At 44.2% G+C, this 20824-nt stretch overlaps 2 protein-coding genes and 1 non-coding gene across 6 annotated transcripts in view; all 3 read right to left on the reverse strand.

Moving 5' to 3' along the window:
- The window catches only part of BBS1 (Bardet-Biedl syndrome 1), a 45961-nt gene extending 41941 nt beyond the window's left edge, over positions 1–4020 (reverse strand). The window contains exons 1-4 of the mRNA XM_077287433.1: positions 3864–4020; positions 2553–2623; positions 484–518; positions 130–402 (exon numbers count right to left, since the gene is read on the reverse strand). Coding sequence (XP_077143548.1) covers positions 130–402; positions 484–518; positions 2553–2623; positions 3864–3892 — 408 coding nt within the window. The 5' untranslated portion in view covers positions 3893–4020. The remainder of the gene's footprint in view (positions 1–129; positions 403–483; positions 519–2552; positions 2624–3863) is intronic.
- A 2898-nt stretch (positions 4021–6918) lies between these two features.
- TRNAL-CAA (transfer RNA leucine (anticodon CAA)) lies at positions 6919–7026 on the reverse strand. Its single transcript has 2 exons — positions 6989–7026; positions 6919–6964 (listed from the first exon to the last, which is right to left on the reverse strand). It is a non-coding gene; the product is annotated as a tRNA-Leu (tRNA).
- Positions 7027–8409: 1383 nt separating this feature from the next.
- Positions 8410–20824, reverse strand: part of DPP3 (dipeptidyl peptidase 3) — a 28507-nt gene continuing 16092 nt past the window's right edge. For all 4 annotated transcript variants that reach the window (XM_077287436.1, XM_077287434.1, XM_077287437.1 and 1 more), the window contains exons 12-18: positions 20597–20689; positions 20439–20501; positions 19827–19951; positions 18855–18975; positions 15740–15919; positions 15414–15573; positions 8410–8816 (exon numbers count right to left, since the gene is read on the reverse strand). In XM_077287436.1, coding sequence (XP_077143551.1) covers positions 8659–8816; positions 15414–15573; positions 15740–15919; positions 18855–18975; positions 19827–19951; positions 20439–20501; positions 20597–20689 — 900 coding nt within the window. In that variant the 3' untranslated portion in view covers positions 8410–8658. The remainder of the gene's footprint in view (positions 8817–15413; positions 15574–15739; positions 15920–18854; positions 18976–19826; positions 19952–20438; positions 20502–20596; positions 20690–20824) is intronic.

A 20824-nucleotide genomic window follows, 5' to 3' on the forward strand; every position in this document is an offset into this window, starting at 1 on the left:
AACAAATGAGTCCCTCAACCCAATGCCGCTATTGATTCGCATGGCTGGCTGTACCAAATGTTTGCTGGGTTACATCTATCTCGAGTGAAGGGGCAACAATTAGTATTTAGGTTTTCCCACATTTCATACCTCTTTAGCTTGGTCCCACACTTCTTTCTCTAGAGGGTTGACCTCAAGTGCTGGCAAAGTGAATTTGAAGTAAGGTCTCAAGTTCTTGTACACATATATGAATGGTCCGGAGGCCACGGCCACAGCCGGCGTCCGTGGCTCATTCTGATCCATTAGGAAGGTTGCAACGCCAGTTGGCATGTCGAGCAACGCGTTCTCAGACATCAGACTTGTGCCCTTATAGACTTTTAGCTTCATGTTATACGGTCCATTGCCGATATCACCTGCCACCATCTGTATGAAGTGACATGGAATCTGTTCAAATATAGTCGCCAAAGTGATGTCACATGTCATGTAGATCATCTCATAATTTACCTTAAAATCACCGTCTCCATTTAAATCGGCGAGAGCTGAAGGGGGAAAGAAAAATTAATTAACTTATTGGACTTTTATATCAAGAAGGGTTGGTTCATGTTAGTGCTCCCAGGATCAACGTGGCTACACAGAGCCCAAATCCTGAGCCCGTACATGTGTATGTCCATATCATATTCACACAAAACAAGGCTTGATCTTACTATAGCACTGCAAAGTAAATGAGAAAATATTATTTGTGTGCTGTTAAAGATTTATGCCTCTTCTGTAATATTAAGCAGCTTCCCTAATCTGCTTCTAATCTCTAGTAATCTACCTAATCCACGTGGAGTGAGAAAAGAAGATTTCAACCCTTTACAATGTACTCATGACCACCTGATAATATGTTATGCCATATTATGTTGAGGTGTGGACTCCACAAGATCCCTGAAGGTGTCCTGGGGTATCTGGCACTGAGATTTTGGAAGCAGCAGATACTGATAATCTTGCATGGTGCGGCCATTATGCATCGGATTTGTCTGGCCTGCACATCCCACAAATGATCGATTGGATTGGGATCTGGGGACTCAGGAGGACAAGTCTTCATCATGAAATAATTGTCATGTTCTTCAGACCATTCATGAATCTTTTTTGCAGCGTGGCAGGGACATGATCCGGCAGACAAAGAACACTGCAGTACAGGGGATTACTTAGCCTACAACTATGTTTAGGTAGGAGATACGTGTCTAAGTAACATCTATTCCATGACCAAAGTTCTCCTAGAGCATCACACTACCTCTGATGGCTTACGTTCTTCCATATCATATCTTTGTACCATCTCTAACACACTGCACCAAGACGTCCAAATTATGTAAGAGACAATGTAATTCATCCATCCAGGTCACTGTGGGTATATTTGGTGGAGTGATCATGGGAGCTCTGACCAGTCTTTGGCGAGGTTACCCCAAACTGTGGTACATTGGGTGTCTTGACATCTTTCTATGAGAGCCAGATTTAATTTTTCCAGCAATTTTTGCTACATTTCTTTTTTGGGGTCTGACAAAATGGGTTACAGGTTACGCCATATGCATCAATGAGACTTGGACGCTTGTTGCCAGTTGTCCTTTCTTGGCCCACTTTCTACAGGTACTAACCACTGAGTCTTTGCTGCTGCAGCCAATCAGTGAGCTCTGAATGGGGCATTCATCTATGGTGGCAGAGCTCACTGACTGGCTACCACGATGTCGACATAGTAACATAGTTATTAAGGTTGAAGGAAGACTTTAAGTCCATCTAGTTCAACCCATAGCCTAACCTAACATGTCCTAACATGTTGATCCAGAGGAAGGCAAAAAAAACCCATGTGGCAAAGAGTAACTCCACCATGGGGAAAAAAATTCCTTCCCGACTCCGCATACGGCAATCAGACTAGTCCCCTGGATCAACACCCTATCAAGGGATGAAGTCATGACATGAAGTCAGCGGCACAGCCAATACCATACAAAGGGCGCAGCGGAGAAGACTCGCCAGTGGACTTGAAAAGGCGAATACAGCTGATTCTGTATACCAAACTACACATAGGAAAAACATTAACTCAAAACAGGACAAACCTTTAAAGCTCCTGGGACTCGAGGCAATAACTTTTAATAGGGCATCAAACAGTCACTCGTAATATGTACAAGTGGTCTCTGCAAATGGGGCAAAGTCACCTTAAGAGTTAATGCACACCGAGTTTTGGAGGAGTTCCATTTGTGACTGCAGACTTGAGAATCCTCCTAGCGCACGCCAGGAGATGATGGGGCGTGATAACAAGTATGTGATTTGCATACATGCGGGCACGTGCCGAGTAGACTGTATATGGCCTCGCTCATTGCAAGTATATTGAGCGAAGCCGGATAAAGTCTAGTCGAAATGTGACAGGGACTATGCAGACTTGTGAATTCTCACATCACACGTACTGCGAGCCGTGAGGATTGTCCAGTGCCGGCAGCAAGCGGTCACGTGACCACAAACATCCGATTGGCATACTTCTGGCCACAGTAGCCCATATGTTGTGTCATCATTACTGCTCCTCTTAAAGGAACCTCACTTACCGATACAGGAGGAGAAGGTATTCAGACCCGCAACCGGATCGTAATGAGCGTCCAGCCATTTTGAGGACTCCCTAAATATACAGATTAAAAATCATAATTAAAACTATGGGAAGATAAAGAACTGCGTATAACAGAAATAATCATGCTAATACTATAGCGGAAGCAACCGAGGTGGCGGCCCTAGCTTGTAGCTATATTCTGTGGATAGGAAAAATAGAGGGGCTGTGGCATCGTGCCCTAGTCACACTGCCAGTCCCTTTTTATAATGGACTGTCAATCTCTGCTATCAATGCAGGAACAGACTTTGACACCAAGTTTTTGCCACCTAATCTGAGACCAGCGTACTGTAGAGACAGAGATGATTCCAGTGATGTGGCACTTACTGGGCTACCTGCTGTAATTTTGATTAAATCAGTTTTATCAGAAGTAGATTATCACTAATAAACCTGACGCCATGGAGTCCTCCATATTCATGAGCTCGATAGGACTCCGCCCCATCACTGATTGGCAGCGTTCTGCCTATTTACAGTGCACAAAGACAGCTGCCAATCACTGGTGTTGGCGGGGTTATATGGAGCTCAGTACTCAGAGAAGTGGTAGATCTGCAGATAAAACAGTGATTGTTATCAAAACCGTAGCAAGCAGATCAATAAGTGACATCACTGGAATTAAGGTCTCTGCCCCTATATCATGCTGATGCTGTTCTCAGATGGGGGAAGCAAAAATCTGGAAAAACAACCATAATGATTTCTGCTTCTAGTGATCATCTCAACCTTACAATATCTGGAGCTCAGAAGCTGATGCCGGCTGTGTCATGCCATCAGCACCTTTCTTCAACAGCAATTGGAGCAAGTTGTGTAACCATTTAGATGCAACTAGTGGCATTTAAATGGTTGGCTGCCAGTGTGAATGCACAGGAGCCAACGTCAGCGTGCCCAGGAGCCCAACGCGAGCATGCCCAGGAGCCCAACGCGAGCATGCCCAGGAGCCCAACGCGAGCGTGCCCAGGAGCCCAACGTCAGCGCGCCCAGAAGCCCAACATGCCCTCCCCCCATGTAACATGACTGCAGGGTGCCAATTGGCAGAAGGTCCCCATCACTGCCATGTTGGTCCCATCATGAAGGCCACCAGCTTGGTGCAAAGAAAAGAAAAAACCTTCATCCAGCAACACTGCTGGAAAACTAAAAACCTATGAAATTATGAAAATTGTAACACAAACCAAATTTAAAAAAAAAAAAAACAACTTCAGAATTTTTGTTTTTCACTACTTATAAAGAAAACTATCCATGTTTGGTATCGCTGTAATCGTACCGATCTGGAGAATCACATGACCGCCTCATTTCTACAATACAATGAACACAGTAGAAACAGAAAAAAAAAAACTGATAAAAAACAGAATGGAGGTGGTGTTGGTGGGGGGGCTACACCATTTTACCCAGTTTGGATTTTTTTCCCCCCATTTTATGGCAAACTATGTGGAGTCATTATAAACTACAACATTTCCTGCATGAAGCCAACCCTCCTATGGATATGGTGACGAAAAAAAACAACAAAAAAACAAAATAACGTTATGACTTTAGAAGGGGAGGGAAAAAATGAAAGGGCAAAAAAAAATCGTCCAAACATGAAGTGGTTAAAGGCTAGCACTATTCCAGGAGGTGTTCAGTAGTGAAGGTGTTAATAGTAAGGGTAGAGGAGGGGGTTAATGCTGCGCTTCCCGGTGTTCAGGGCAGAAAACCGGACGCTCTGCCAGATAAGTGGGGGGCGGGCAGAGCCGCAGGCCTCCTCCTCCCGCGGACGGTTCCCCTTCCTACGTGACAGTGTCGGGTGCCGCCATGACGCGCGGAGATGTCTCACCCCTCACGGCCGCTGTCTGAGGAGGATGACATGGCGCCCGCGCTCCCTCCTCACAGCGCTCCGCTCACACTTCAGGCCGCTTTACTGTTGCCACGGTAACTGGCATGTAAAGCCTTAAGTCTATGTCCCCGCCCACTGCATGCTTTGCTTGTACGATCATCAAGACTTTTTTTTTTTTTTACATTTTTTTCATTCTTGAAACTTTATTGCTACAGAAGTTTTTACAAACAAAACCTCACCTATGGATCAAAATGCGTGAGTATTTCATTTACTAGACTGTGGCCCGATTCTAACGCATCGGGTATTCTAGAATATGCATGTCCCCGTAGTATATGGACAATGATGATTCCAGAATTCACGGCAGACTGTGCCCGTCGCTGATTGGTCAAGGCAACCTTTATGACATCATCGTCGCCATGGCAACCATTATGACATCTACGTCGATACTGTGCCCGTCGCTGATTGGTCGAGGCAACCTTTATGACATCATCGTCGCCATGGCAACCATTATGACATCTACGTCGATACTGTGCCCGTCGCTGATTGGTCGAGGCGAATTTGCGGCAGACTGTGCCCGTCGCTGGTCGAGGCAACCTTTATGACATCATCGTCGCCATGCTGTGCCCATCGCCGATTGGTCAGAGACGTGGGATTTCCAGGACAGACAGACAGACAATCCCTTAGACAATTATATATATAGATTGTGTGCCAGGCAAGTCTTCTGTGCCCATCCAAAACGAGCAGCCGAGCTCTGCCACAGAGTCGCGGCCCCTGAGGGTCACTGGGCAGTCCCATGTTACCTGACCTGTGGAGAGGTGATCATTTGCTAACTGGGTACAAACCATTTAGAGGAATTTTCCATTTTTATTTATCCCAATGTGTAAAAATAACAAAATCAGCTGCCGCAGCTGGATGGAGAATCCCTTAAAGGGGTTGTTCCTTTTGACCGGATGTCACCGGCTGCAGGTTACTATAATGAAAGAAACCGTGACATATTCACCTTCCCCGGGGCCACTGGCGAGGCTGCGCTGCTGCTTGTAGTCTGCCTAAAAAAAAAACACAAAATCATTTTTTAAAAAAAAAATAAAAAACCCTTGTGCCATAATCTGGCGTAGAAGTGTCCGTGTGTGTGTGTGTGTGTGTGTGTGTGTGTGTGTGTGTGTGTGTGTGTGTGTGTGTGTGTGTGTGTGTGTGTGTGTGTGTGTGTGTGTGTACGTACTCGTGCGCACCGCTACGACAGGTGTAAATTCAGACTATACCTTCCATGGCGCTGCTGCTGTTCTCTGACAATCCCTTCCCGCTCCTGAATACTGTCATTTTGCTATATACCCCTATAAACTATAGCATTAACGATCCCTCCGTTCTAGAGAAAATTGCTCATTTTTACAAGCACTTTGCCATTTTTTTTGCACATTAAACAGAACCGGTCACCAGTTGTTCAGTGTCTGAACAATTACCACCACCACCTTCATCAGCTCCTGTGCTGGCTTCCCCACACTTGTATATTTTTGCCTGACTCCCCCTGTATACCCCCCAAAATACCTTGTAAGTTGTTCCCGTGCTGCGATGTAAATCTGGACGGTCCGGTGGGCGTCATTTCCGCGGCGTCAGTCCCTCCTCTCTGCTTTCTCACCATCCTCCGGCTTTGATTGATGTGGCTGCCGCGCCCTGCATCATCCAGATAGCCCAACGGAATCTCGCGCCTTGACTGGAGCATCGCCAGCTCGCGCAGGCACGTTTTTTATCTGCCTTAATGGGGGCAGAAAATATAACATAATAGCGCATGCCCGCAGTAGGGCAGACAAAACTGTGCCTGCGCGAGCTGGCAATGCTCCAGTGAAGGCGCGAGATTCCGTTGGGACCAATAGAAGCGCATTTGCACGAAACGGCCGTCGTCCATTGAGCCCGAGACCGCTGCAGTCATTCATTGGCTGCAGAGGTCACTTTGGGTCTACAGGCCGAGTCTGGTCAGAGAGTCCATAGATCCTGAAAATATTTTTTTTCGGTTTTTGTGTTACATGTACTTTTTTTTTTTTTTTACCGTTGAACTATTCTACTGCAGAAACCAGAAATCAACTATTCAGATAAGGATCGCAACGTAATGCTTGGACTGTCCGGCTGCTTTCCTGACCCCAGTGAGGCATCGTGAATTTCAGTGCAGGTGTCACGCTCTGTTCGGGGGAGCTAACGGCCAGTCTGAGCATTGCGTTGCGATCCTCGTCCAAGGCCGCCAGGGACCACTGCAGCATAGGCTGGTGGAGCGGGTGAAAAATATTTGTTAAATACCATTTTATATTTCCAGGGTAATCTTTTTAAGATTCTGGCCAATCCCTTTAACAGCAAATGAAAACCAAACCATCACCAGAACTACACTATGTTATGCCAAACTATTACATGGCTTATAGTTATACCAAGAGAATAAAAATATTAAAAAGGAGGTAAACGTTCATGTTGCCATTATACGTATATTTATTTTAAATAATTTAAAGGAAAAAAAAAAAAAATGATGTGTCAGAAGTGGGATTTGAACCCACGCCTCCATTTGGAGACCAGAACACCCTCACAGGGGAAGATACGATCTTGAGTCTGGCGCCTTAGACCGCTCGGCCATCCTGACACCTGATCCTACAGGTGGGATCTTCTCGTTACATGCCATGGAAGACGGTCGTCAGCTGGAGAAAGATTTACAATCGTGGTTAAAGGGAAACTGAACTGAACAGGAAACCACAGGAATCTGGCACAGATTTCGCAATTGCAGCCGCGTATGGATTACTCTGACACTATGCAGCATTTTACAGAAAATATACTTTGAAAATCGGTCCAAGAAAAGAGTTTCTCTGCTGAATAGTCCAAAGAAGATCCCCGGTGGTTTTTCTTTGCACCGCTCCCCTACAGTTACAGGTCTCACACCTAGGAAGAGACCTGGCAATCGAGTATCGCAGGTGCTCGTGTGACAAGTCACTCAAGCACCCGCGATACCAGAACACCCTAGGCAAACTTTAGTAACGAGCACTTGGGCTGATCACTACTGTTCTCGCAATACAGGTCCCCATGATTTTTAAGTAAATAGATCTGTGATAACCTGTTTTCACTGGACAACCCCTGTAAAGATACAGCAACAAAAAAAAAAAAAGCTAAAGTAACCAATCATAAGTGAGAAAAAAAAAGGAAAAAAAAAAAAACTTAAGAGGTCAAATCATTCCTTTTCCAAAAATAAAACAGAACAATAATAGTAAGCATCAATACATCTGTAAAAGTCAATTCTAAGGCTATGTGCACACGTTGCGGATTTTGCTGCGGATTCGCAGCGGTTTTGACGCTGCGGATCCGCAGCAGTTTTCCAAGCGGGGTACAGTACAATGTTAACCTATGGAAAACAAAATCCGCAGTGCACATGCTGCGGAAAATTCAGCGCGGAAACGCTGCGGAAAAAAAGAAGTAGCATGTCACTTCTTTCTGCGGATTCCACAGCAGCTTTCAACCTGCACCAATAGGAAAGTGCAGTTGAAAACCCGCAGAGGAATCCGCAGAAGCGCGTGAAAATCCGCCTTGAAAACCGCAGTGGTTTTGCACTGCGGATTTTCCAAATCCGCTGCGGAAAAATCCGCAGCAAAATCAGCAACGTGTGCACATACCCTTAGATAGAAAGAGAGAAAAAGATTGAAAAAGTGAAAAAAAGAGAGAAAAGGAAAAAGAAATAGAAAGAGTGAAAAAGTGAGAAAAAGAAATAGAGAGTGAAAAAGAAAGAAAAGAAAGAGAAAAAGGAAGGAAGAAAAAGGAAAAAGAAAAAGAGAGAGGGAGAGAAAAAGAAAAAAGTTTTGGCTCTTGGGAAAAGGGAAAAAAAATGCATAAAAAGAATTTGTTGTGACGGAAAAGGGCTAAAGGATCCACAACTCTTGTTGAGTCCAGGCCTCGATGGGAGCCTACATAATATCAGGCAGAAGGTTTTTAATTATATGGCCGATCACTGTATAATATAATACACATGACACACATCGAATTTTATAAAATCACGTTTAATTTATTTTTTTCTTCTCCGGGTTCACTCCTGACCTTTGAGGGCGGCTCCATTGATATATTAGTGGCCCTGGGCTCTGTGCTGCCTAGGATGTACTGTAGATAATAATCCTTGTCATGGCGCCGGCCCATCCAGGCTGCACACTGCCCCCGTCCATACTGTGAATGTGCCGAGCTCCGCAGACCCTTTCACAGCACAGTCCTGCAGGACGTCGCCTGCTTTTCTCACAGTTCATCTGCTGCACTGTTTATTCCAGAAGGAGGCGTCTGCACAGCTCAGCTCCAGCATGTCCTTCTCTAGTTCCTCTTCATCATTGTAGAATCTCTGCAGGACGGACAGTATCAGCCCGGAAGGACTGCTGTCATAGCGCAAAACCTCCACTTCATCCCCTGCAAGAAGAGGGGAAACAAACACATTCTTAGAGAATCTAGCACAACTTTATTACAGAGGCTGGAAACTTAACTTTTGACATTAGAAGCAAATGTGTAAAAAAAAAAGGACATTGTTTAAATCATTTTTTTGTGTTGCATGTATTATTTATTATTTTGGCAATATTTTTTCATATCAAAATCTTTAGAAAAAATAATATATATTATATCACGATCCTGCGATTTTCACTCTGACCACTAAGGCTATTTTGCACTCATACATCTTGTCCTTTCAGGAAGTGTTTTCAGCAGGCTCCTTACCAGCAGAGGCAGGATTACAATGCCAGGTAATCACTCGATACACAACTGATAAAATGGGATGTACCAATCACAATAGGCGATGTCACAGGTGACCTGTTCCCCCCTTACTTCACAATGGCCTTAGATGCTTCAGTGCAAATCCTTTGTGGCTATGTACATGTATTATTTCCTGAAACAGGAAATTAAGAGTCAAAAAAATGCCCTAATGGCCAGTCTGAAAATAGCAATGTTTGTAATTTTTAAGAATGATTGTGAAATGGCAGAAAAAAATAAAATAAAAATAAAAAAATATGTTATACATACATACATACATACACTCACCACCTGTGCACTCGACCCCATCCCATCCCACCTCCTCCCCAACCTCACCACCACACTTATCCCATCCCTAACCCACCTTTTCAACCCATCACTAACTTCTGGCACCTTCCCTTCTGCGTTCAAACATGCCACAATCACACCTATCCTTAAAAAGCCAACCCTCGATCCAACTGCTATGTCCAGCTAATCGCCCAATATCGATGCTCCCATTCGCTTCCAAACTCCTGGAGCAGCACGTCCACGCTGAACTTTCCTCCCACCTCTCATCTAACTTGTCGTTCGACAATCTACAATCTGGTTTCCACCCCCATCACTCAACTGAGACTGCCCTGACCAAAATCACTAACGACCTACTTAACACCAAAGCTACTGGACAATACTCTATACTCCTCCTTCTAGACCTGTCCTCTGCTTTCGACACAGTAGACCACTGCCTCCTACTACAGATCCTCGCCTCCTTTGGCATCAAAGACCTCGCCCTATCCTGGATCGCCTCGTACATTTCCAACCGCACATTCAGCATCTCCCACTCCCACACTACCTCCTCATCCCACCCTCTCTCTGTTGGAGTCCCCCAAGGCTCTGTTCTAGGACCCCTACTCTTCTCAAGCTATACACTTGGCCTGGGACAACTCAAAGTCCCATGGATTCCTGTACCACCTCTATGCTGATGACACTCAGATCTACCTCTCTGGCCCAGACATCACCGCTCTGCTGTCCAGAATCCCAGAGTGCCTATCAGCCATATCCTCCTTCTCGTCTCGCTTCCTCAAACTCAATGTGGACAAATCTGAACTCATTATCTTTCCACCATCCCACAGATCTTCCTTACCTGACCTATCTATCGCAATCAATGACATCATGTTTTCCCCCGTACCGGAAGTCCGCTGCCTCGGGGTAACATTCGAGACTGCCCTGTCCTCCAAACAGCACATTCAAGCTCTTTCCACCTCCTGTCGCCTCCAGCTCAAAAACATCTCCAGAATCCGTCCTTTCCTCAACCTTCAATCTACTCAAATGCTTGTGCATGCCCTCATCATCTCCCGCCTTGACTACTGTAACATCCTTTTCTGCGGCCTCCCTGCTAACACCCTTGCACCTCTCCAGTCCATCCTTAACTCTGCTGCCAGACTAATCCATCTCTCTCCTCGTTACTCCTCTGCTTCCCCCCTCTGAAAATCTCTTCACTGGCTCCCATTCCCTCAGCGTATCCAGTTCAAATTACTAATACTGACCTACAAAGCCATCCATAACCTGTCTCCTCCATATATCTCTGAACTAATCTCCCAATATCTTCCCTCACGTAATCTCCGGTCCTCCCAAGACCTTCTTCTCTCCTCCACACTTATTCGCTCCTCATCCAATCGCCTCCAAGACTTCTCCCGAATATCCCCCCATCCTCTGGAACTCTCTGCCCCAATACGTCCAACTATCAACCACATTCGGATCCTGCAGACGGAACCTGAAAACCCACCTCTTCAGGAAAGCCTACAGCCTGCACTGACCCCGCTGCCTACTCATCACTACCGAAGCTACTGCCTCACCAACACCGGAGCTCCTGCAACCCTCAACCTATTGCCGCCATCCCCATAATCCTGTAGAATGTAAGCCTGCAAGGGCAGGGTCCTCGCCCCTCTGTATCGGTCTATAATTGTTAGTTTGTTTACTGTAAGTGATATCTGTAACTTGTACGCAACCCCTTCTCATGTACTGCACCATGGAATCAATGGTGCTATATATAAATAAATAATGATGATATATATAAATAATGAATATATATAAATAATGAATATATATATATATATATATATATATATATATATATATATATATATATATATATATAATGTCAAAATTGGAACAGCATCACATATTACCGCAGTTGTCGTGCGGCGCTATATATTTATATATATAATTGTCTAAGGGTTTTTCTGTCTGTCTGTCCTGGAAATCCCGCGTCCAATCAGCGACAGGCACAGTATCGACGCAGATGTCATATTGGTTGCCATGGCGACGATGATGTCATAAAGGTTGCCTCGACCAATCAGCGACAGGCACAGTCTGCCGCGAATTCTGGAATCATCATTGTCCATACACTACGTGGACATGCATATTCTAGAATACCCGATGCGTTAGAATCGGGCCACAATCGCGCGTGCGTGCGTGCGTGTATGTATATATATATATATATACACACACATTAAATATATATATTAGTAAATTTATTTTTGTGTATATAAGAGAATTCATTATATGTGTACGGATATAAACTATATGATAGGATGTGATAAACTCCAAGCAGTGATTGGACAAGCATGGGTCATCAGTCAGGATTTGGCCCAGAAGCAGATATCCAGCTGCCAGGGTAAATAAAACAAATCTTGAGAAATTAGGGTCAGTGATGTAAATATTGAAACGTTACATAAGCTTTATGTATTTGTCAATAAAAAAAAGTTTAAAAACTTATGAAAGATCTGACATAAAAGATCTAAAAATAATAATAATCTTTATTTATATAGCGCGAACATATTCCGCAGCGCTTTACAGTTTAACAGTTTCAAACACAACAGTCATAGGTAACAATGTTAACAATACAGTAATAAAGCAAAATAAGACAACCCTGCTCGTGAGATCTTACAATCTACAATGAGGTGGGGAGATACAAAGTACAGGTGTGGATTTACAATGGTGTATTTACAGTGATGCTCCAGCCATCTTCAGGGGGTGGGGGGTAGATGGAGATAGTGACTGGGCTACACACACACACAAACATAAAATGACTGATTAGGGAATAGGCCGCTCTGAACAAATGAGTTTTGAGTGAGCGCCTAAAGCTATGCAAGTTGTGGATGGTCCTAATATCTTGGGGTAGAGCATTCCAGAGGATTGGCGCAGCACGGGAGAAGTCTTGGAGTCGGGAGTGGGAGGTACGGGTTAGTGCAGAGGTTAGTCGAAAGTCGTTTGCAGAGCGCAGCGGTCGGCTAGGCCGATAGACAGAAATGAGGGAGGAGATGTAAGGGGGTGCCGCACTGTGGAGAGCTTTGTGGGTGAGAACAAGTACTTTGAATTGTATCCTGTAATGAATGGGCAGCCAGTGTAATGACTGGCGAAGAGCGGACACGTCCGAGTAACGATTAGCCAGATGGACGACCCTAGCTGCTGCATTAAGGATAGACTGGTGAGTGGAAAGTCGCGTGAGGGGGGGGCCAATTAAAAGAGAGTTGCAGTAGTCCAGGCGGGAGTGGATTAGGGCGACAGTGAGGGTTTTTGTTGTCTCCATGGTGAGAAAAGGGCGGATTCTAGAGATGTTCTTTAGGTGTAAGCGGCACGAGCGGGCAAGAGATTGTATGTGGGAGGTGAAGGAGAGATCGGAGTCAAACATGACACCCAGACAGCGTGCCTGCTGCCTAGGTGTTATTATGGTGCCACCCACGGAGAGGGAAATGTCAGATTTAGGGAGGTTAGTAGAAGGCGGGAGCAGAAGAAGTTCAGTTTTGGAGAGGCTGAGCTTCAGATAGAGAGCGGACATTATGTCAGAGACTGCGGACAGACAGTCAGTGGTGTTCTGTAGTACAGCGGGGGTAAGGTCAGGGGATGACGTGTATAGTTGTGTGTCATCAGCATAAAGATGGTACTGAAAGCCAAATCTGCTGATGGTCTGTCCAATTGGGGCCGTGTAGAGGGAGAAGAGAAGGGGGCCAAGGACTGAGCCCTGAGGTACCCCGACAGTGAGAGGAAGAGGAGATGAAGTGGAGCCGGAGAACAGAACACTGAAGGAGCGGTCAAAGATAGGAAGAGAACCAGGAGAGAGCAGTGTCCTTAATGCCTAGTGACTGGAGCCTAGAGAGTAGGAGAGGGTGGTCAACAGTGTCGAAAGCTGCAGAAAGATCGAGGAGAATGAGCAGAGAGTGGTCACCGTTACATTTTGCTGTCAGAAGGTCAATGGTCACCTTGATGAGTGCATTTTCTTTTGAATGTAGGGGGCGGAACCCGGACTGTGAAGGGTCTAGGAGGGAATGAGTAGAGAGGTAACGGGTAAGACGGGAGTAGACTAGGCGCTCCAGGAGTTTTGAGATGAAGGGGAGATTGGAGACCGGTCTGTAGTTGTTTGCGCATGATGGGTCAAGGGTGTTTTTTTTTTAGTAATGGAGTAATGATAGAGTGTTTGAAGGAGGAGGGGAAAATGCCAGAGGAGAGGGAGAGATTAAAGATTGTAGTTAGGCGAGTTGTGACGACTGGAGAGAGAGACTGGAGGAGGTGTGAGGGAATGGGGTCGGTGGCGCATGTAGTCGGACGAGAAGAGGAGAGGAGCTTGGAGACTTCTTCTTCTGTGATGGGATCGAATGTGGAGAGTGAGCCAGGGGAGATGCAGGGAGGAATGGGAGTCATTGCACTTGGTGTCTGGGAGCGGATTTCCTGACGGATATTGTCTATTTTCTCTATAAAGTGGGAGGCCAGGTCATCAGCACAAATGTCTGTGATAGAGTCTTGTGCTTTTGGCCTGAGGAGGGAGTGAAAGGTGTCAAAAAGTTTCTTGGGGTTGTTGGATAGTGATGAGATCAGAGTGGTGAAGTAGGTCTGTTTGGCAAGGTGAAGGGCAGAGTTATAGGTCCTTAACATAAATTTGAAGTGTATGAAGTCTTCTGGGGTGCGAGTTTTCCTCCATAAGCGTTCAGCACACCTGGAGCATCGCTGGAGAAATCGGGTTTGCGATGTGAGCCAGGGCTGTTTCACTCTGTGTTTGGAGGTTCTGAGGGTGAGGGGAGCTACTTGGTCTAGGGTGCTTCTAAAAGTGTCATTGTAGTGATGTACAGCCAGATCAGGACAGGAACAAGAGGAGATTGGGGACAGTGATGAGTGTAAGGAGTCTGAAAGTGTGTGAGGATTAATAGCATGTAGATTTCTGAATGTGTGGTAGGTAGGAGAGTGCTGGGGTGGGCGAGGAGTTGTGAGTGTGAAGGAGAGAATGTTGTGGTCAGAGAGGGGAAGTGGTGAGTTATCTAGGTAAGAGATTGAACAGAGCCGGACAAAGACCAGGTCCAGGGTGTTACCATCTTTGTGCGTTTCAGAGGTTGAGAGCTGTGAGAGGCCTAGAGAGGAGGTTAGTGATAGAAGCTGGAATGCAGATGTGGAAGTGGGGCTGTTAATGGGAATGTTGAAGTCTCCCAGGATAAGGGTTGGTAGTTCTGAGGACATGAAGTGCGGCAGCCAGGCTGAGAAGTCGTCCAGGAAGTGGGTAGGTGAGCCTGGGGGCCGGTATATGACCGCTACTCTGAGGGAGAGGGGACGGAAGAGCCTGATGGTGTGGACCTCAAAAGAAGGGAATGAAAGTGAAGAAACTGGGGGTATAACCTGGAACGTGCATTGGGGGGACAAGAGTATGCCGACTCCACCACCAGGTCTGTTAGTGGGTCTTGGGGAATGGGAGAATTGTAAGCCACCATGGGAAATGGCAGCAGGGGAGACAGTGTCAGAGTCTTGGATCCAGGTTTCAGTGAGGGCCAACAGATTGAGAGAGTTGTTCAGAAAGTAGTTGTGCAGGAAAGGGAGCTTGTTACATACAGACCGTGGATTCCAAAGGGCACAATTGAAAGGGAGAGGTGAGGGAGTGCAAGTAATATTAATAAGGTTAGTATGGTTTTGATATGAGGTAGGGTAGCGGTTGAGGTTGGGGGATGGGGGACCGGGGTTGGGGGATATGTCCCCCGAAATCAGGAGGAGTAACAAGATAAAAAGCAAGTAGTTTTTTGAAATGTTCTAAAAACACTAAAGCAGCAAAGTTTGTGTCAACTGCAAAACTTTTGGCCATGACACATGTACTTACGGTAACTTGTTTTCCAATTCTGGTAGACACCTACGCTATAGAGTCGACAATATATAACTGCATCTTTTCTCTTTTGACTTTTATAGAGGGTATGAGATATCCACATAAAGGTGAACAGACTTTGCTAGATCTAAATGTGTCGCTGTGCTCACCTGTAATCCGTGTGTTGATCTGTACAAACAATTTGCGCTCCTCCTTTCTCAGTATTACGATGTCTCGCAGGGTGAGAAACTTGTGTTTTTCTTCTGTAACTTTAGAGTATGCATCATACATGTCCCGAGCCCGGTCTACATCTGCTGTAGATTTATATACCTGAAAAAAAAAAAAAAAAAAAAAAAGGAACAGGAATAAGCAACAAAGGAGAAAAAAAAAAACCAAAGGAATAAAGAAATAGAGAAGCAGTCACGTCATGACCAGACAGTATGGGCAAAAAGCGACCCAGATCCACTGCAACCCATTTACTTCTCAGGATACAGACCTGCAATTTCTGCAGGAATCGCTGGATGGCCGGTCGGCCCACGCTCATGATCTTGTTCCTGTCTAGTGATACTTGTGCATCAGGACGGCCGTCAGCTCCAGTTTTCTGTGCGACGGTGACAAAATTCTCCCCGGCTTCCAGGAGCACACGGAGAATGACAAAGCGAGCTTGCATATGAGCCTGTGGATGAAAACCAGAGATTCAATCAAAAGAAATAAAAAATAGTGCTGTATCACGATGAAAGCATGTGGACCACGCAAGGCAATGAGGCCTGTCAAACACCCGTGGACTTTGCCGTATGTCAGAACCAAAACGATGTTGTACATTAAGCCTTAACCCCTTTACCCCCAAGGGTGGTTTGCACGTTAATGACCGAGCCAATTGTCACAATTCTGACCACTGTCCCTTTATGAGGTTATAACTCTGGAGCGCTTCAACGGATCCTGATGATTCTGACACTGTTTTCTCGTGACATATTGTACTGCATGAGCGTGGTAAAATTTCTTTGATATTACCTGCGTTTATTTGTGAAAAAAAACGGAAATTTGGAGAAAATTTCAAAATTTTTCAACTTTGAATTTTTATGCCCTTAAAATCACAGAGATATGTCACACAAAATACTTCCCACATGTCTACTTTACATCAGCACAACTTTTGAACCAAACATTTTTTTTGTTAGGGAGTTATAAGGGTTAAAAGTTGACCAGCAATTTCTCATTTTTACAACACCATTTTTTTCTTTAGGGACCACATCACATTTGATGTCACTTTGAGGGGTCTATATGATAGAAAATACCCAAGTTTGACACCATTCTAAAAACTGCACTCCTCAAGGTGCTCAGAACCATATTCAAGAAGTTTGTTAACCCTTCAGATGTGTCACAGGAATTTTTGGAATGTTTAAAAAAAAAAATAAAATTGAACATTTAACTTTTTTGCACAAAAAGTTTACTTCAGCTCCAATTTGTTTTATTTTACCAAGGGTAACAGGAGAAATTGGACACCAAAACATGTTGTACAATTTATCCTGAGTACCCTGATACCCCATATGTGGGGGTAAACCACTGTTTGGGCACATGGCAGAGCTCAGAAGGGAAGGAGCGCCATTTGACTTTTCAATGCAAAATTGACTGGAATTGAGATGGGACGCCATGTCACGTTTGGAGAGCCCCTGATGTGCCTAAACATTAAAACCCCCGACAAATGACACCATTTTGGAAAGTAGACCCCCTCAAGAACTTCTCTAGATGTGTGGTGAGCACTTTGAACCTCCAAGTGTTTCACTACAGTTTATAACGCAGAGCCATGAAAATAAAAATTCTTTTTTTTTCCCCCACAAAAATTATTTTTTAGCCCCCAGTTTTGTATTTTCCCCAAGGGTAACAGGAGAAATTGGACCCTAAAAGTTGTTGTCCAATTTGTCCTGAGTACGCTAATACCCCATATGTTGGGGTAATCCCCTGTTTGGGCGCACGGGAGAGCTCGGAAGGGAAGGAGCACTATTTTACTTTTTCAACACAGAATTGGCTGGAATTGAGATTGGACGCCATGTCGCATTTGGAGAGCCCCTGATGTGCCTAAACAGTGGAAACCCCCCAATTCTAACTGAAACCCTAACCCAAACACACCCCTAACCCTAATCCCAACCCTAACCACACCCCTAACCCGAACATGCCCCTAACCCTAATCCCAACCAAACCCCTAACCTCTACACAACCCTAACCCGAATCCCAACCCTAACCACACCCCTAACGCCAACACACCTTTAACCCTAATCCCAACCATAACCCTAACCACACCCCTAACCCCAACTGTAAATGTAATCCAAACCCTAACTTTAGCCCCAACCCTAACTTTAGCCCCAAACCTAACTGTAGCCCTAACCCTAACTTTAGCCCCAACCCTAACCCAAACTTTAGCCCCAACCCTAACCCAAACTTTAGCCCCAACCCTAACCGTAGCCCTAACCCTAAATTTAGCCCCAACCCTAACTTTAGCCCCAACGCTAACTGTAGCCCTAACCCTAACGGGAAAATGGAAATAAATAAATTTTTTAAATTTTATTATTTTTCCCTAACTAATGGGGTGATGAAGGGGCTTTGATTTACTTTTGTAGCAGGGTTTTTTAGCGGATTTTCATAATTGGCAGCTGTCACGCTAAAAAACGCTTTTTATTGCAAAATATAGTTTTTGCGTCTCCACATTTTGAGAGCTATAAATTTTCCATATTTGGTCCACAGAGTCATGTGAGGTCTTGTTTTTTGCAAGACAAGTTGACGTTTTTATTGGTGGCACGTGACATTTTTTGATCGCTTTTTATTCCGATTTTTGTGAGGCAGAATTACCAAAAACCAGCTATTCATTCATTTCTTGGGGGGGGGGCGTTTATACTGTTCCACGTTTTGTAAAACTGATAAAGCAGTTTTATTCTTCGGGTCAGTACGATTACAGCGATAGCTCACATATCATTTATGTTTTGGCGCTTTTATACGATAAAAACTACTGTATTTTATATAAAAAAATTATTATTTTTGCATCGCTTTATTCTGAGGATTATAATTTATTTATTTTTTTCGCTGATTATGCTGTATGGCGGCTCGTTTTTTTGCGGGACAAGATGACATTTTCAGCGGTACCATGGTTATTTATTTCTGTCTTTTTGATCGCGTGTTATTCCACTTTTTGTTTGGCAGTATGATAATAAAGCATTGTTTTTTGCCTTTTTGTTCTTATTTTTTTACGGTGTTCACTGAAGGGGTTAACTAGTGGGACAGTTTTATAGGTTGGGTCGTTACGGACGCGGCGATACTAAATATGTGTACTTTTATTGTTTTATTGTCTTTTGTATCCTTTGTGTTGCTGGCTGCAAAATGAGTTAACTGAGGATCTGTAACTCTATATCTATACTCTGTATCTATAACTCCTCTCAGATGACTTATGACCATAGACCACATCAAACGTAAACAGTAGAGAAACAAAGAGTCTGTAAAAACCAAGTAGTGTAAAACTTCTTCTATAATACAATGGTACAAATGATTTTAGCCCCAAATGTATGCATTTAAGTAAGTAAAGGAGGAAAACCCCTTTAAAACAGCCATAAAAGTAAAAAACACACCTGTCTCCATTTGCCAGTCTCTGGTGTATAGTACTCCAGTCCCAACAATCCAGCCCGGACCATGTTCAGCCAATTCACATACAAAACATCTTGTGCTTCCTGAGATTCATGGCCAAAAATCCTGTGGTAAGAAAAAGTACCGAAATTGAAAAATGGTCAGATTAGGCAGATGCCGGTGTCTGCCTTTCTGATCTCTGCAGATAGAGCAGAATGCAGCAATTATGTGATTGCTGGGAAGCAGCAGGAGCTACACCCAGATCAGCTATGTAGGCAGGAGGATGAATTTGCCCTGTAACTTGGGGTAACATATCAGATGCAGTAAAAGGAGAAATCAGCAATAAGAAAAATGTTGAAATGCCCCTCATAAGTCCTTTACAGACCCTGAAAGGGGTGGTGGTGGTGGGGGGGGACACAATATGGAAAGAATGCCAAAGCAAAAATGGAAAGGAAAGCAAAGCAAAAAGGGAAAGAAAAGCAAAGATAAAAAGAAAATAAAAACAAAGGGGAAAGGAAAGCAAAAGGGAAAGGAAAGCAAAGCAAAAGAGAAAGGGAAGCAAAGCAAAAGGGAAAGGAAAAGAAACAAAGTGAAAGCAAAGAAAAAGGGAAAGCATATAGGAAAGCAAAGTGAAAATGAAAGTAAAGGAAAGCAAAGCAAAACTAAGGGAAAGAAAGGCAAATGGAGAGGAAAAAAGAGAAAGAAAAGCAAAAAGGGAAAGAAAAGCAAAGAAAAAAGTAAACACAAAGGGAAAGGAAAGATAAAGGAGAAAGAAATAGAATAGCAGAGAAAGGGAAGAAAGGTGAAAGGGAAAGAAAAAAAAAATGAATGTATGATGATAACAAAAAAGCAAAAATTTGAAAAAAGTCACAGCCAATCTGAATCAGTCTCTAGCCCCTTCCCCATGAAGGTGGGGGATAAAAACCCACACTTGTCTGATATCACAACATTTAGAATCTCTCGATGATGCTTCTTACCGTAACACCTCCTCACTGACGCATAGATAGAGCCCGACACACTCCGCTCGGCACTCCTCGTAGGAAGAGGCGATGGTGGAGAATTTACTGTCCCAAGTTTCTCCAGGCTTATACCAACTTCTCACCTGACAGTAAGAATACACACCAAGTGAACTTGTGAACAAAAGTACAAACACAACAACTATAGGCCGCCCCGATAACCAATGAAAACCATTAGATCACCCATACACATTAGCATAAGGTCAGCTGAACCTGCAGGTTTCGGGGGCTGGGTTCACGCTTGTGTTGGATGCTCTGTTGCAACTTTCTTCATTTTTCACCAAATGGTATACATGGTATACTATTTTTTCTGTGAAAGCGACGGACTCCTTTACAGTTAGAGTCTGTCTGGCCTGGCACAGTTTCTGCCCGTGATGTGATGGGCCCTTTCCTTTAAAAAGTTCCCAGATTACACTCCCTTCAAAAATAACGTTAAAAGGACAGGATCCTACTTATTGAAAGTCAACACCCAATAGTTTCGTTCCACCTGGAGATAGGCCGCCATCAAAGGCTTGGCAGCGGCTTACTTCACCCTACCTTTTGGGGCACACGGCTAACTAATGCGTTACTTACTTGCTCCCCAGTCTCTGGGTTGATAATATTTTCTTTGTCAAAATTGAATGTTCCTTTCTCATCCTGGAAAACATGAAGAAAGACCAGTGCAATAGAAAGTAACACGTTGTTCATATGTTGTAACTGGACAGCATTGCACATGAGGAAATATAAGTTACCTGGACAAAAAGCTTTCCACTGCCGTGTCCTAATAACTCGTGTAGGCCGACCTGAACTTCAAAAGATGGGCCCCGACACTTTATAAATACGTCCTAAAGGATGGGAACAGCTGCAATAAAGGTCGTGTTCATGGATGCACAAAGGCGTCGTATAATGTTCAAATTCATTTTAGGTTTTGGCGCAATGATTTTTATTTATTTTTTATTATAATATTTATGTTGAAAATA

The sequence above is a fragment of the Ranitomeya variabilis genome, chromosome 2 (assembly GCF_051348905.1).
Source record: "Ranitomeya variabilis isolate aRanVar5 chromosome 2, aRanVar5.hap1, whole genome shotgun sequence".
Taxonomy (NCBI): Eukaryota; Metazoa; Chordata; class Amphibia; order Anura; family Dendrobatidae; genus Ranitomeya; species Ranitomeya variabilis.